Source organism: Lutra lutra, chromosome 4 (genome assembly GCF_902655055.1).
Source record: "Lutra lutra chromosome 4, mLutLut1.2, whole genome shotgun sequence".
Classification (NCBI taxonomy): domain Eukaryota; kingdom Metazoa; phylum Chordata; class Mammalia; order Carnivora; family Mustelidae; genus Lutra; species Lutra lutra.
The window spans coordinates 155,552,378-155,567,331 of NC_062281.1; the positions used below are offsets into that span (position 1 = coordinate 155,552,378).

At 38.0% G+C, this 14,954-nt stretch overlaps 1 protein-coding gene across 12 annotated transcripts in view; it reads left to right on the plus strand.

Moving 5' to 3' along the window:
* TUT4 (terminal uridylyl transferase 4) overlaps positions 1-14,954 on the plus strand; it is a 130,425-nt gene that overhangs the window by 107,071 nt on the left and 8,400 nt on the right. For 6 of the 12 annotated variants that reach the window (XR_007126982.1, XR_007126983.1, XM_047728199.1 and 3 more), the window contains 5 exons: positions 4,484-4,599; positions 5,515-5,738; positions 6,689-6,789; positions 9,760-10,207; positions 14,468-14,626. Coding sequence is in view for 10 of the 12 variants with exons in the window: in XM_047728199.1 (XP_047584155.1) it covers positions 4,484-4,599; positions 5,515-5,738; positions 6,689-6,789; positions 9,760-10,207; positions 14,468-14,626 (1,048 nt within the window). In the remaining 2 variants the exon portion in view is untranslated. Of the gene's footprint in view, positions 1-4,483; positions 4,600-5,514; positions 5,739-6,688; positions 6,790-9,759; positions 10,208-14,467; positions 14,627-14,954 lie in introns of those variants that run through there. The other 6 variants (XM_047728200.1, XM_047728205.1, XM_047728206.1 and 3 more) reach the window with 4 other exon arrangements.

Below are 14,954 nucleotides of genomic sequence, written 5' to 3' on the forward strand. Positions count from 1 at the left end.
CTCGGCAGGGAGCCTGCTTCCCTTCCTCTCTCTCTGCCTACTTGTGATCTCTGTCTGTCAAATAAATAAATAAAATCTTAAAAAAAAAATGGTACATTGAATGTACTAAATAAGCATTTGTTGAATGAATGAAGGCAGATAGTCAAGAGTCAGTATCCTTAAATTTGTAATTTGAGGTGCTGCCCACTGCCCTTCTTCCATCTCTGGAAATTTTGGTGAAAATATAAACAGAGAGGACAACACCAAAGAAATACTTTCTTACTTGCTGAGACTTCTCTAATTTTGGTGTAGCCCTGGTAACTGAATTTGATGGCATGGAACTGAGAGGATTCTTTTTGCCTGAACTGGGTGGCATAGTATTTCCTATTGCTCTTGGTCTCACTCTGTTTTTTGCTTGCTTTCTAATGGGAGGAGGTCTAAGTTTTATACAGAAAGAAACTTCAAAGAGAAGCAATCTCAAGAGAGAAACTGTGTCTCTACTATTGCATAACAAATACCTTTGATTTTGTTCAGTACAGTTTATGCACTCTTTCTTTAGGATGTAGGGTAAGAAAAGCAGAAATATCTATAGCTTTTTTCCCTTGCAGCACTGATTCTTGACATTTTTTTTATTGCCCTGCCTCTTGGGAGGGGGTGGTAATAACTATAATGGAGAGAAAGAAAATAATAGTAAAATTTGAAATGACAAGTTGTGTAAGAACAAAATGTCAAACAAAAGGAAAATCCAACAATGATTTTACTAACATACTAATTAAAAAAACAATAAATGAAGAGAGTACAGTCAAATCAAAACAAATTTGATGATGCACTGATAAAGCATTTTACCTGAAAATTGTGGGAATTCCAGCTATTAGTGTGTATATATGCATATGTTCTATAAGAACCTAGCAGTTTTGTATTGTGAGAATTTTTGGTAGACTATTAGAATTCTTAGTAAACTGAAAATGTGTTAATTTTAGTCTATGAATACAAAATTTTAGTAACCTCTAAAAAATTATTTATTTATTTGACAGAGAGGGAACACAAGGAGGGGGAGTGGGAGAGGGAGAAGCAGGTTTTCCGCTGAGCAGGGAGCCTAATGCAGGGCTCGATCCCAGGAGTCTGGGATCATGACCTGAGCTGAAGGCAGAGGCTTTTTTAAAGACTTTATTTATTTATTTGACAGAAAGAGAGATCACAAGTAAGCAAAGAGGCAGGCAGAGATAGTGGCTGGGGAAGCAGGCTCCCTGCTGAGCAGAGAACCTGATGGATGCAGGGCTCGATCCCAGGACCCTGACTGAGATCATGACGTGAGCCGAAGGCAGAGGCTTAACCCAACTGAGCCACCCAGGTGCCCCTGAAGGCAGAGGCTTTTAACGACTGAGCCACCCAGGCACTCCAGAATTTTAGTAATTCTTAGTAACTCAGTATAAGTAGTCCGAGTAGATGTCAGTCTTTGGTCTTGAGTATCATTTGGTGTAAGAGCCAAACATCAGTTTGAGGCCTATCTGAAGGGGCCTGTGAGTCTGCTAACCATTTTTTGGACATACTTTTTTCTGTTTTAAAAGTCAAATAGTATTCTGTGGCTTGTTTATATACTAAGTTAACTGTTCTCCTTTGATGGACATTTAGATTGTTTTTATTATATCAGTGTTATAACTGATATTGTAGAAAATATCCTTTCAAGACTTCATACTTATATTTTCCATAGTAAAATATATTTTTTCAACACATATTTATTGAATTCCTACATGGTTTTGTTTTGTTTTAGATTTTATTTATTTATTTGTTAGAGAGCCAGCACAAGCAGGGGGAGTGGCAGGCAGAGGGAGATGCAGACCCCTCACTGAGCAGAGAGCCCAATATGGGGCTCAATCCCAGGACTCTGGGGTCATGACCTGAGCCGAACACAGACACTTAACTGAGCCACCCATTCCTTTTTATGGTTGAGCAGTATTCCATTAAATGGAATATATCATATTTTATTTATCCATTCATCATCTTTGTTGGACATTTGAGCTGTTCTTTTTCATTCTTATGAGTAATGCTGCTGTGAATATTTCTGCACAAATTTTTGTGTGGATGTTAGTTTTCATTTCTTTTGGGTATATACCTAACAGTAGAATTGTTGGTTCATTTTGGCAAATTTATGTTTAACTTTCTGAGGTTCTGCCAAACTTTTTTTAAAGCATCTGTATTATTTTACCTTCCCACAGCAATATATGTGGGTTCCATTTCATCTACATCCTTTTCTCTTTTTATGATAGCCATCCTAGTAGGTGTGTCTCTTACACTTTTATCTTTGACTTTAGATTTGAAGAGTGGTAAGTGGATATGTTCTCTTGCCTTACAGTGGTGTGGATTCTGTTAGGACAAACTAGTCTTTGTGATAGTGCAAAACAAAACTGAGCTAAAGCTTAGAAGAATACTCCAGGTGGTAGGATAAAGGAAAAATAATCCTGGTACTTTTAAAACTTGGGAAAATGATTTACTGTGTATTGGTTCTCTATCTACTCATTAGCTGAACCTGCTTTATGTTATTAATGTTATATGTTCTTGAAAAGTTATATACAAATCCAATCATATTTTAAATAAACCAGAAGATTGCTTTATTGGTAGAGAAGTCTTTTGTTTTTTTTTTTTAAGATTTTATTTATTTATTTTACAGAGATCACAAGTAGTTAGGCAGGCGGGGGCGGGGGGAAGCAGGCTCCCGGCTGAGCAGAGAGCCCGACTCGGAGCTCGATCCCAGGACCCTGAGATCATGACCTGAGCTGAAGGCAGAGGCTTAACTACTGAGCCATCCAGGTGCCCCTAGAGAAGTCTTTTGTAAAGAGAATAATTCTTTTCTAGAAATAGCCTGGTAAGGCAGAAAGCATGAGATTTGTAGTCAGACCAACTTAACGTTAAATCCTGCTTACCTGGGGCGCCTGGGTGGCTCAGTGGGTTAAGGCTGCTGCCTTCAGCTTGGGTCATGATCCCAGGGTCCTGGGAGCCCCGCATCGGGCTCTCTGCTCCGCAGGGAGCCTGCTTCCTCCTCTCTCTCTCCTCTCTCTCTGCCTGCCTCTCTGCCTACTTGTGATCTCTGTCTGTCAAATAAATAAATAAAATCTTAAAAAAAAAAATCCTGCTTACCTATCATGTAATGGGCAGATTTTACTATGGGCAAATGACTTACTTTCTGAGCCTCTGTTTGCTCATCTATAAATGAGGATGAAAATAGTATCTGTTGAGTTATTATGCAAAGATGCCACAGATAAGTGAAGAAATAATGTGGCTGTAATGTGGTTAGCACTGTTAGCAACTGTGGTATTGATGATGATGAATTTTTTTTCTTTATTAGAGAGAGAGAGAGAGTAGGGGAAAGAGTAGAGGGAGAGGGAGAGAGAAAAGGAGAGAAGGAGACTGCCTGCCAAGCACAGAGCCCAACTGGAGTCTGGATCCCACTACTCCTGAGAGCGTGATCTGAGCTGAAATCAAGAGCTGAATGCTCAACCATCTGAGCCACCCAGGGCCGCCAGTGATGAGAATTTTTTTTTTTTTTTAAGATTTTAAAAATTTGGGGTGCCTGGGTGGCTCATTGGGTTGAGCCTCTGCCTTCGGCTCAGGTCATGATCTCAGGGTCCTGGGATTGAGCCCCGCATCGGGCTCTCTGCTCAGCGGGGAGCCTGCTTCCCCTTCTCTCTCTGCCTACTGCTCTGCCTACTTGTGATCTCTCTCTCTGTCAAATAAATAAAGTCTTTAAAAAAAAAAAAGATTAAAAAAATTTATGAGAGAGAGAGTGCACACACAAGCAAGGGGGAGCAGCAAAGGGATAGAAGCAGGGTATCCATCAGCAGGGAGCCTGATTCAGCAGGGAGCTGGATTCGGGGCTCCCAGACGCTTAACTGACTGAGCCACCCAGGCACCCTGATAAGATTAAGATAATTCTTAATCTTATTTTCTTTCTTTTTTTTTAAGGTTTTATTTATTTATTTGACAGAGATCACGAGTAGGCAGAGAGTAGGCAGAGAGAGAGGGTGGGGAACAGGTTCTCTGCTGAGCAGAGAGCCTGATGTGGGGCTCGATCCCAGGATCCTGGGATCATGACTTGAGCCGAAGGCAGAGGCTTTAACCCACTGAGCCACCCAGGCGCCCTTATTCTTATTTTCATATTATGGTTTTAGTTACATTGAAAAGTTTTTTGATATTTCCTTTTTTTTTTTTTTTTTTTAAGATTTTATTTGTTTTTTTTGAGAGAGAGAGCATGAGTAGGGCAGAAGGGGAGTGGGACAATCAGACTCCCTGCTGAGCAGGGAGCCCTCCGCAGGGCTGGATCCTAGGACTCTGGGATCATGACCTGAGCCAAAGGTAGATGCTTAACCAACTGAGCGAGCGGGCTCCCCATTTATTTCCTTTTTTTTTTAAAACCACTTTTATATCTTGGTCTTCTTTCCATTTGGATTCCACAATTCCTAATGTTTTGGTTTTTTTTTTTTCTAGTAAAGTTTTATTTTCTCCCTAGGAGTACTTCTTTGATTCCCGAGTATTAACAGATGGAGAACTGGCTCCCAATGATCGATGTTGTCGTGTGTGTGGAAAAATAGGCCACTACATGAAAGACTGCCCTAAAAGGAGAAGGTTGGCAAATGATTATGTATCAACATTACAGGGAAAATAAATGTGAGGCCAATAGTAGCTATAACTGTGTTCATATATGTTTAAGTAAGAAGGTTCAGGGCTTTAAATTGGACATTAGGTAAAATGTATATTGGAGTGGAATTTTTTTAATAGAGTGAGATTAATTTGTGACACAGTGCTATCTCATTCATTTGTTCACTTCATTCAGGTTTTTTGTTTTGTTTTAATTGAAGAAGCATTTATTGACACCTGCTCTATTGGGAACTGTACCACGAGCCAAGAAAAAAAATCAGGTCATGGGGTTCTTCCTGAGTACTTCACAGTCCTACAAATCAGTAATTAAAATATAATTAACTGAATCTTTGAGACACTTACTGTGAGGTATACCTATATAATATATACCTTGAAGAATAGACATGCTTTATACTCCTGAAAATATATTTATGAAATAGACTTTCCTGTGTTTTATATACTCTTCAATAAGCCAGGAAAAGTCGTTTCTTTAGTTATTAAGTCTTTCCAAATATAAAGAGCTTAAAACTTTACGAACAGAATGAATTCCTGGGTTCCGTCAGTGCTATATACTGACATAAATTAAGAGAAGACACTTTCTCTAGCATCAGCTGCTCCCTCTATAAAATGGAGATAATAAATACCAACTTCTAAGGATAATTATAAGATTAAAATTCAGTATTAAAGTTTTTTTTCTAATTTGATATTGTATTATAAAACTCCTGGAATACCCAGTTTCTGCCATAGGAGTAGGTGTGCTCTAAATGTGAGTTCCCTTGCCTTTAAAAAGGTGCCTGAAATAATCAGCATGTTAGTCCCTTTATTGTGAGACTTTTGTGTAGTTTAGTTTGTTCTGTGATTCATTCAGTTTACAAGTCCCTAGCCCCACATTATTGGTATCAGCAGTTTACTGTTTAGACTAAAGAAGAAAGACAGTGAAGAAGAGAAGGATGGGAATGAAGAGGAGAAAGATTCCCGAGACCTTGTTGACCCCCGAGACCTCCACGACACTCGAGAGTTTAGAGACCCCAGAGACCTCAGATGCTTTATATGTGGAGATGCAGGACATGTACGAAGGGAGTGTCCAGAGGTCAAGCTGGCCCGTCAGAGGAATAGCAGTGTGGCAGGTAAATAGAAAAGGCTAAAAATAGTTTTTGGTAGAAATAAGGTCATTTGTGTTGATATCATTCTAAGGACTCTTGATTCCTGTCTTTTCCAAAGTTAGCAGTATGATTTTGGACCTTATAATTTCTTAAAGAGAGAAAATTTAGACAGTCCTTTATTTTGAACAGTACTCAGATATGTTCACTATTAAGGTCTTAGCAGTGTGTTGTATTCAGTAAACTCCCTTTAAGTATTCTTTGGATTTGAGTTTCTTTATCAAAAGATAATAGAAATTAAATTTTTTGGGGGGAACATATACAAGAGAAATTATATCTCTTCCCTTTGCTCTTATGCGAGAGGGAGATCTGTTTCTGTTATAATTCATAAGTAATTTTAAGAATTTGAAACCCAAATGAGAGTTTAGTGAAAGAAAAAAATAGAGTATTTTAGAAGTGCTGATTTCCAGTTATTCATATTCTTGTTGCTGAAGATTTTTTTTTTTTAATTTATTTATTTGACAGGCAGAGATCACAAGCAGGCAGAGAGGCAGGCAGAGAGAGAGAGGGGGAAGCAGGCTCCCTGCTGAGCAAAGAGCCTGATGTGGGGCTTGATCCCAGGACGCTGGGATCATGACTGGAGCCGAAGGCAGAGGCTTTAACCCACTGAGCCACCCAGGTGCCCCTGCAGAAGATATTTTCTTAAATATATCTTCTCCTTTAGAAAAGGAGTATTTGTCTTTTTGTTCTTGTTTCTACCACCAGTATATTTTTTTTAGTGATTTACAAGATTGAGAAATAGCTTTAAAAAAATTAGTTGTTACAAGTCCTTCACAAACATAATAATACTATAAAGGTCCAAGTTTATAAAATCTCAGATGGATTTGAGAGTCTTTAACAGAGGAAGGGAGTTATTGATTGTCATCTCTCTGTTGTTTTCTTTATCTGTTGATTTTCTTTCTGATGTCTTCTCTTAGCAGCCCAGCTGGTCCGCAACCTTGTAAATGCCCAACAGGTGGCTGGTTCAGCCCAGCAACAGGGTGATCAGTCCATAAGGACTAGACAGTCCTCAGAATGTGTAAGTACTCTGCCTGCAGATGGATTAGTTTTGGTGGGAAGATAGTACAATCTTTGATAGGTTACTGGGTTGATCTTTTAGACTGGCAAATAAATAGTCATCCAGGTAACAGTGCTTTTGTAGAGGTGTTTCTGCTAGGCACTTGAGATGGAATGTGAGCATTATCTTTGGAGTAATGCAGATCTGGGTTTATATCTTTGGGCAAGCTACTTAACTTTATTGAGCCTGCCTAAGAGAACAGCTACCTAATATATTTTTTCATTAGTTAAAATAAGGTAATTGAGGTTTCAAGCCTTGTCTAGTAGCAGAATAACAGCAACATTTATAAAAATAAACCCCCAAATGGAGATGTGTTAGGGGTTTAATATGTTAGGGGAATACATACATGGCATTGGACTTGCTTGAAGTCTTTATGTGTCTTCTCATAGCTGATATGAATACCTAATAAAATATATCTCGTGAAAGAGTATTAAATTGGAGTTCACAAGTTTCATATTAACTTTGCTGAGTTGCTCTTAACCGTTGTGTAAATCTGTATTCACCTTACACTTCTTAAATTAATTCAATATTAATTGAATGCTTCCTTACTTTATTTTTTAAATTTAATTTAATTTTTTCAGTGTTCCAAGATTCATTGTTTATGCACCATACCCAATGTTCCATGCAATACGTGCCCTCCTTAATACCCACCACCAGGCTCACCTAACCTCCCACCCCACTCCCCTCCAAAACCCTCGGTTTGTTTCTCAGAGTCCTCATGGTTTGTCTCCCCCTCCTATTTCCCCCAATTCACTTTTCCTTGCTTTAAACCTGGTACTATGCTTGGTGCTTCACACTTAATCGTTTGCGTGGCATGTGAAGTGGTAGGTATTAGTATGATCAAATTTTACAAATTGGGAAGCTGAGAAAAAGGGAAATTAAAAGATTCAAACTCAGGTCTAGGTAGCCTCAAAGCTGTTAACTATTAAACATGATAAATCTGGTATGATATCTTTTTTAGAAAAAATTCTCAAAGGATTTGTAGATCAGTATAGGGAGAATCTTGGAACAACATTTAGAAGCCCACTAACCCCATCTGTAATATTTGAATACCTACTATGGCCCTGACATTTTCATAAATGTTATATAACAACAATAATATTAGCTAACATTGTTGATTGCTGTGTGCCATATATATAATTTCTCCTGTTTCTTGTAATAAAATATTGAAAAAGTACAGAAAGTAATAAACACCCATGTAGTACCACCAGGCTTTAACAATTCTTAATATTTATTACCTTTATTAAAAAATCACCCATAGTTAGTAATCCCTGTGCATTCCTTTTGGATGCTGTTTCCATCTTAAAACCTTCTTACCATCCCTTCCTAGCTACTAAAATGTATCTACTGTCCTGAATTTGGTGTTTATATTTTCCACATGTACTGCTTAACCTACACAGAGATGTATGAGATAGATTCTGTTTATTATTTATACATTACAGGTGAAGAAACTGAGATTTAAGTTTCTTGCCTGAGGTCAGCACATACTTGGAACTAGAACTTGAACCCTCAGGCCCTGTCTTCAAAACCTGTGTTCTAACCACTTTCCTCTGCTGCTTTAAACTTTTACCCTCTGCTTTAGCACTCGCTTTCCTCTTACTTGAGATATGGGTCAGAGTCTGTCTAATGGACATGTTCTGATATCTCACAAAGCACTTTAACCTCAACATATCTAGAATGTAACATACTTCTCTCTAAATTCCTAGACTTGCCACTTCTTGGCTCTTGTGTTCTCCATCTCATTGAATGATCCTGCTTCCTAGTTTCCTTTCCCTCAATCCCCACATCAGTCAGTCATCAACTCCTGTTATTTCTACCTATAGAAAGTAGCTCACAGCTATTTGCTTCCCTGTCCCTATATTGTATTTCCCTAGCCTAGGTTACCATCATCTTAGGGCCAGCCTTTTAATCACTCTTATTGGTCTCCCCCAGCCAACCCCAAGTATTCTCTATTTCATTCCCATTAAGCCAGAATAATTTTTCTAATATACAGATTGATCATGTTCCTGACTGGTTTGAAACCCTTCGGTGGTTTCCCTGTGCACTCAGGATAAAGTCTTAACTAAAAGGCCTATGGGACCCTTCATTATCTTGTACCTCTTTGGTTCTTCAACCTCAAATCTGCCATTCCCCTGCCCTTATACTTCAGTAATAATAAACTTCTTTCAGAATCTGATTACTTAAATAGGTCAGGTGTTCATGAACCTATATTCCTTCAGTCATGTTGTTCCCTCTGCATGAAACACTCCTCCTATTCCCCTATCCCTGCCCTCTTTTGTTAGACTGATTGCTATTTACCCTTGTATCTCAACTTAAAGGTCACTTCTCTGGAAAGCTTTCCTTGATTTCCACTTTCATTCTTCTTATTTTTTTCTCCTCTGGAAGTATGTTTAGATATTCTTGCTCTGGGATTTCCTTATACAATATACATCATGCATTCTTTATCATAGTAATCATTGTATTTCATTGTAATTGCTCATGTAATCTCTTCATCTGCTCTTTTTCCTTTCCCCCATAAACTTTAAATTCCATGAGGGCATACATGCTAGTATTGTATTTTTAATACCTAGAACAATGCCCAGACATAACTGACACTCAGTAACTTGTTGAGGGGCTGAATCAAAGTGCCTGTGAGATACTTAGATACAAGTTTCTAGTTACAGTTGGAATGTGAGTTCTGCATGATGGAAATGACGTCTGGGCTCTTTCTTCTTTGGGCAGTAAAAAGGTTTATAGGGTAATATATATGTCAGAGAGGGTTTGAGGATTTTGGAGAAAATTCTATTTTCATGTAAAATGAGGCTCTTACATAATAGAGTTGTATTTATAATGTTCTAATAAAATATCTAATTTTGTGTAGATAATCTCTGCTTTTATAACACTAACATGTTTTTAAATTAATTTTAAAATGTTATCTTTTTCTCTTTGCAGTCTGATTCACCATCTTATTCTCCTCAGCCCCAGCCGTTTCCACAGAATTCTTCCCAATCAGCTGCCATTACTCAGTCTCCATCCCAGCCAGGATCCCAACCCAAGCTTGGCCCACCTCAGCAGGGAGCCCAGCCCCCCCATCAGGTCCAGATGCCTATGTATAACTTTCCCCAGTCACCACCAGCTCAGTATTCTCCCATGCACAATATGGGATTGTTGCCAATGCACCCTCTCCAGATCCCTGCCCCATCCTGGCCTATCCATGGTCCAGTGATCCACTCTGCACCAGGCAGTGCCCCCAGCAATATTGGCCTGAACGATCCCAGCATCATCTTTGCACAGCCTGCTGCCAGACCCGTGGCGATCCCTAACTCCTCTCATGATGGACACTGGCCTCGTACTGTGGCTCCAAATTCCCTGGTGAACAATGGTACAGTGGGGAATTCGGGTAACCCTTCCTTTTCTTCTTTTGCATCTGTCTGTAGAAAGGTTGGGTGATTGGTATGAGTGGTTGCACTTGGCGAAATAAATGTGAGGAAAAGAATGGCAGGCAATATTTATGAGGGGCAGTATAGGATTAGATAAAGGGTATGGGCTGTGGATTCACACTGTCTAGATTTGAATCCTAGCCCTGCCATTTATTATGTGGCATTAGGCAGTTGCTCAGTCTCTTTGTGCATTGGTTTCATCATTAAAATAAGGATATTAATAGCATTTAATGCACATGGATATTGTGAATATTAAATGAGGTAATATACATAAATGTTACTTATTTTTAAATTTCACTACAGTCCAGTTTGATGTAGGGTATTATTAAAGCTAATTTTATAGTTGAGGATATTGCAGGGTTAAGTAACTTAACTATCAGGCTTTAATAATTAATCATAGTAGATCCAAGATTTAAACCAATTTCTTTCTTCAAAACCTGTGCTCTTTGCCCTAGCCTCTTTACTATCTTCCAGTAAGGACAATTCTTTAAAATGATATTAGTAGCACTTTGTAACATTAAAAAGTAGTAGTTTTTTCCTGATTTATAGAAATACATTTTCATTATTGGACATTTGAATAATAAAAAAATAATCTATATTCTCAATTCGTAGACATAATTGCCAAGTAATATTTAGGTGTCATATGATCCAGTCATTTAAAAAATATTTGCATAATTGAAATATTTGATAAACCAGAAGTCTTGTTTTATATCCAGTTTTAGTTGATAATTTTTTTTAACAATTTTTTTTTTAAAGATTTTATTTATTTATTTGACAGAGATCACAAGTAAGCAGAGAAGCAGTCAGAGAGTGAGGAGGAAGCAGGCTCCCTCTGAGCAGAGAGCCTGATGCGGGGCTCGATCCCAGGACTCTGGGATCATGACCTGAGCTGAAGGCAGAGGCTTTAACCCACTGAGCCACCCAGGCGCCCCTTAGTTGATAATTTTTAAAAAGACTTAATTTATTTATTTTAGGGAGAGAGCATGCACAAGTGGATGGGGCAGAGGGAAAGGGAGAGAGAATCTCAAGCAGACTCCACACTGAGCACAGAGCCTGACTGGGGGCTCGATCTCATGACTCTCAGATCACAACCTGAGCCAAAAACCCTGAGTCAGACGCCTAACTGACTGCAACACCCAGGAGCCCCCAAAATATTTTTATTTTAAAGACTCTATTATTGAAAATTTGAAATGTATACAGGAGAGAGAATAAAGTATAATGAGCCTATCCCCCATTACCCAGCTTTTAACAGTTAGCAGTATTTGCTAGTCCTTGGACTCCTTTACTATCTTTTTTTTTTTTTTTTTTTTAAAGATTTATTTATTTATTTTAGGGGAGTTAGAGGCAGAGGGAGAGGTAGAAAATCTCAAGCAGACTCCCTGCTGAGCATGGCATCTAACACGGGTCTCAATCTCACAACCTCGAGATCATGACCTGAGATGAAGTCAAGAGCTGGACACTTAATCGGCTGAGCCACTTAGGTGACCCACTCCTTTTCCTCATTTAAAGATCTTGCCTTTAGTATTTAATCACATCTCAGGCACTGGGTCAAATTTCTGTATAAACTTGTTTGTATTTCTTAAACACACAAAACTGTTACCATATCCAGTATCTTCTAATACCCAGTTCTTGTTCATTTTTACCTATTTTTCTAAAGTGTTTTTTTTTTAATCAGACAAAGCCCCATACATTACAGGTGGTTATTATATCTCTTAAGCCTCCTTTAATTTATAATAGTTTCCCCTCATTTTTCTCCCATATAAACCTTTTATTAAGAAACTATAACACTTCCTACATTCTAATGTCAGCTGAATTTTATTTTTGTGGCATTGTTTAAAATGTACCTCTGTCCCCCTATTTCCTAAATTGGTAGTTAGTTAGGTCCAGAGTTTGGATTAGATTCAGGTTATTTTTTTTGGTAAGAATTTTACTTTCTGGTTGGTGCTATGTTTCCTGTTCCCTTATTTCAAAAAGAACTTACTTTCTGTTACTCTCTTGGTGACCTAAGATTGATCAATGAGTTGGATATCATAAAGTTCCTCGTTAATTTTAACATAATAGTCATAGCTGTAGTTGATAATTACTGCTGATAACCATTATTTCACTAAGGGTTATAAAATGATTTTCTGTGCACTATTTGTGAACAGAAAAGTTCTTTCTTAAAGAACTTTTCCTTATTAACTACTTGATTATCCTAAAATGTAGTTTATATAGGAAAAGTAGGCTAAGCTTGACTCTTTTCCCTTTATTAATTCTCAAAAGAATTTTGGCACTTTTTAAACAAAAATAGGTTGTTGCTTAGAGCACTATGATAGAGGAGGTATCTCGAAACTCTTCTGAGACAATACAGATAATGTATTTTGCTGAGGGAAAATGTCAGAATGTGGGAACTCATTTAGACTTCCAGGGTCAAAGGATATGTGGCATACTTGGCCATTCTAATGTGATCTCTGCTTATGTCATTCAACAGAAGTTTATTGTATATATGCCATGACATGTATCATGATCGTTACTGAGTTATATACCCATGAACACAGACCCAGTGTCTTGCCCTTTGGTATAGTGGCTCAGTTTTTATAGCTTTGTTCCTTCCTGTATCACCACTAGTTGATCTCTTTCAGCCTTAATGAACTAATGAACATCCCACGAACATACCATACTGTCTCTTATCCCTAATTGTTTACTTAATTTGTTCCATCTGCCTGGAAAGTCCTCTCCCTTTTATCTTTCTTGCCTATTCGCACATCCTTTTGCTTTGCTCCAAAGCTTGGCTAACTCACTCACCACCCCCTGCCCGATTTTAAAATTTAGCTCACTTTCTGCAGGATGCCCTTAACTCTTGTTGATTCTGCCCTCCAGTTGTGTTAGCTGTTCTTTTTCTCCTCCATGTTTATATTATGAAAATATTTGTGAAAAATGGCCAAGGGAGATTATATTCTAAGAAGTACACTTTTATGTCAAACATCATTTCTCAATTGATTTGGACCTCAATATGTATTCCCAGTCTCATTTAAAGAAATAAATATACCCTGTAGTATAGCTTCAGCTCTTAGTTGTAACTTGATTTTATGAACTTTCAGTGAAACAGCTGCTTTGTTTTTCTGGTTACCTCCTGAGAAGACTGAGCTTGTTAAGATTAATGTGGCTAGTATGGGTTTTAGATTTCTTGCTGTGTACTCTTCCCTTTCTGTACCTCCTAATTTGCATTCCTGCTAGGAAGTTTAATGAATGTGAGGACAGTGTCTTTTAGATTATTTCCTGCCACATTATGATCCTGAATGAGAAAAGCCACCAAAAATGGTCCAAAGGATTCAGTAAGTGCTTTGAAAAGGTGTACTTTGAAAGATGTACTTACAGATACATCTTAAAGGGAAGTAGATTGTGGGGTAGTTTGCCATAGAAAGAATAGTACTCATACTTTTTTGAGTTCCTACTTACATACCAGGACTTGGATAAGCCACATTACTTTTTGTCATCTAATTTAATACTCACACTAGCCTGAGGTGCATAATTGAAACTTAGTAATTTTTGGAAGTGGGATTAGAGTGTCAACCTCGTTGGCTCCAAAGCCCAAGTTCTCAACCATTACACCAAGTGCTTTAGCTTTTAATAGAATCACCTTCCAGGCCATGATATAATTATTTCTAGGATAGTTGGCATTGTCTTTAGGATAAAATATAAGTTCCTTAATGATGTACTATAGTTCTTTGAAATATAAATTCTACCTTACCTGTCTAGCCTTTTTTCTTATCACTACCTACCTTTACTCCTTTATATCACTGATTGTTTTGCAGCTTCCCAAACTTGCTCTGCTTTCCTGTTTCCTGGCTGTTGTATATGCTATTCCTTCTGTCTAAAATGTGCCCTCTTTGCCCCATTTTGCCTAACTTGTTCCTTGTGCTTTAAAATTCAATTTAGTTAATCATCTTAGGAAAACCTCTATCCTTGAGCCAAATGTGTTAGCCCCTTCTTTATAACACCTTCCACCCATCTGTTAGAGCAGTGACCACATACTATTCTGTTGTCTTCTTGTATGTCTCTTTATGAATAATTTGAGCATATTTACAGTGTTTGATTCTTTAAAAAAACTGGTATGCTCTGTATTTAGCATTGTTCTTGTTCAGTGGTAGGTTCTCAATAAATCTCTGTGGAATGAAGGAATATTTAAATGAACAAACTGATGTTTTAAAGTATGTCTTTCCTGTCTTGTTGAAATGCAGAGCCAGGCTTTCCAGGACTAAATCCTCCAATTCCTTGGGAACATGCACCACGTCCCCATTTCCCTCTTGTCCCAGCTTCGTGGCCTTATGGTTTGCATCAAAACTTCATGCATCAGGGAAATGCCAGATTTCAGCCCAACAAACCGTTCTATACTCAAGGTATCGTTATTTACAAATTCATTAATAGGCTGGGTGGGGTTTGTTCTGGGACAGCGGAAGCTATGTGAAGGCCAGGAAAAAGGAGTGATATTTTAAGCACTGGATAAACATTTATTGAAAGAGCATAGTGTATGTCACACTGTGCTAATGCTTGTTGTTCAAGCAAGAATTAAGTAAAACCTGTACACCTAATGCACATTTTATTAGGAGAGCCAGACATCTAAAATAAACAAGAATAGGCGTGTAGAGGGAATCAGTTAATGTTATCCTAGCAGAGATAACAGGAGATAGGGACACCAAGGATCAATTCACACAAGATTTTGACATT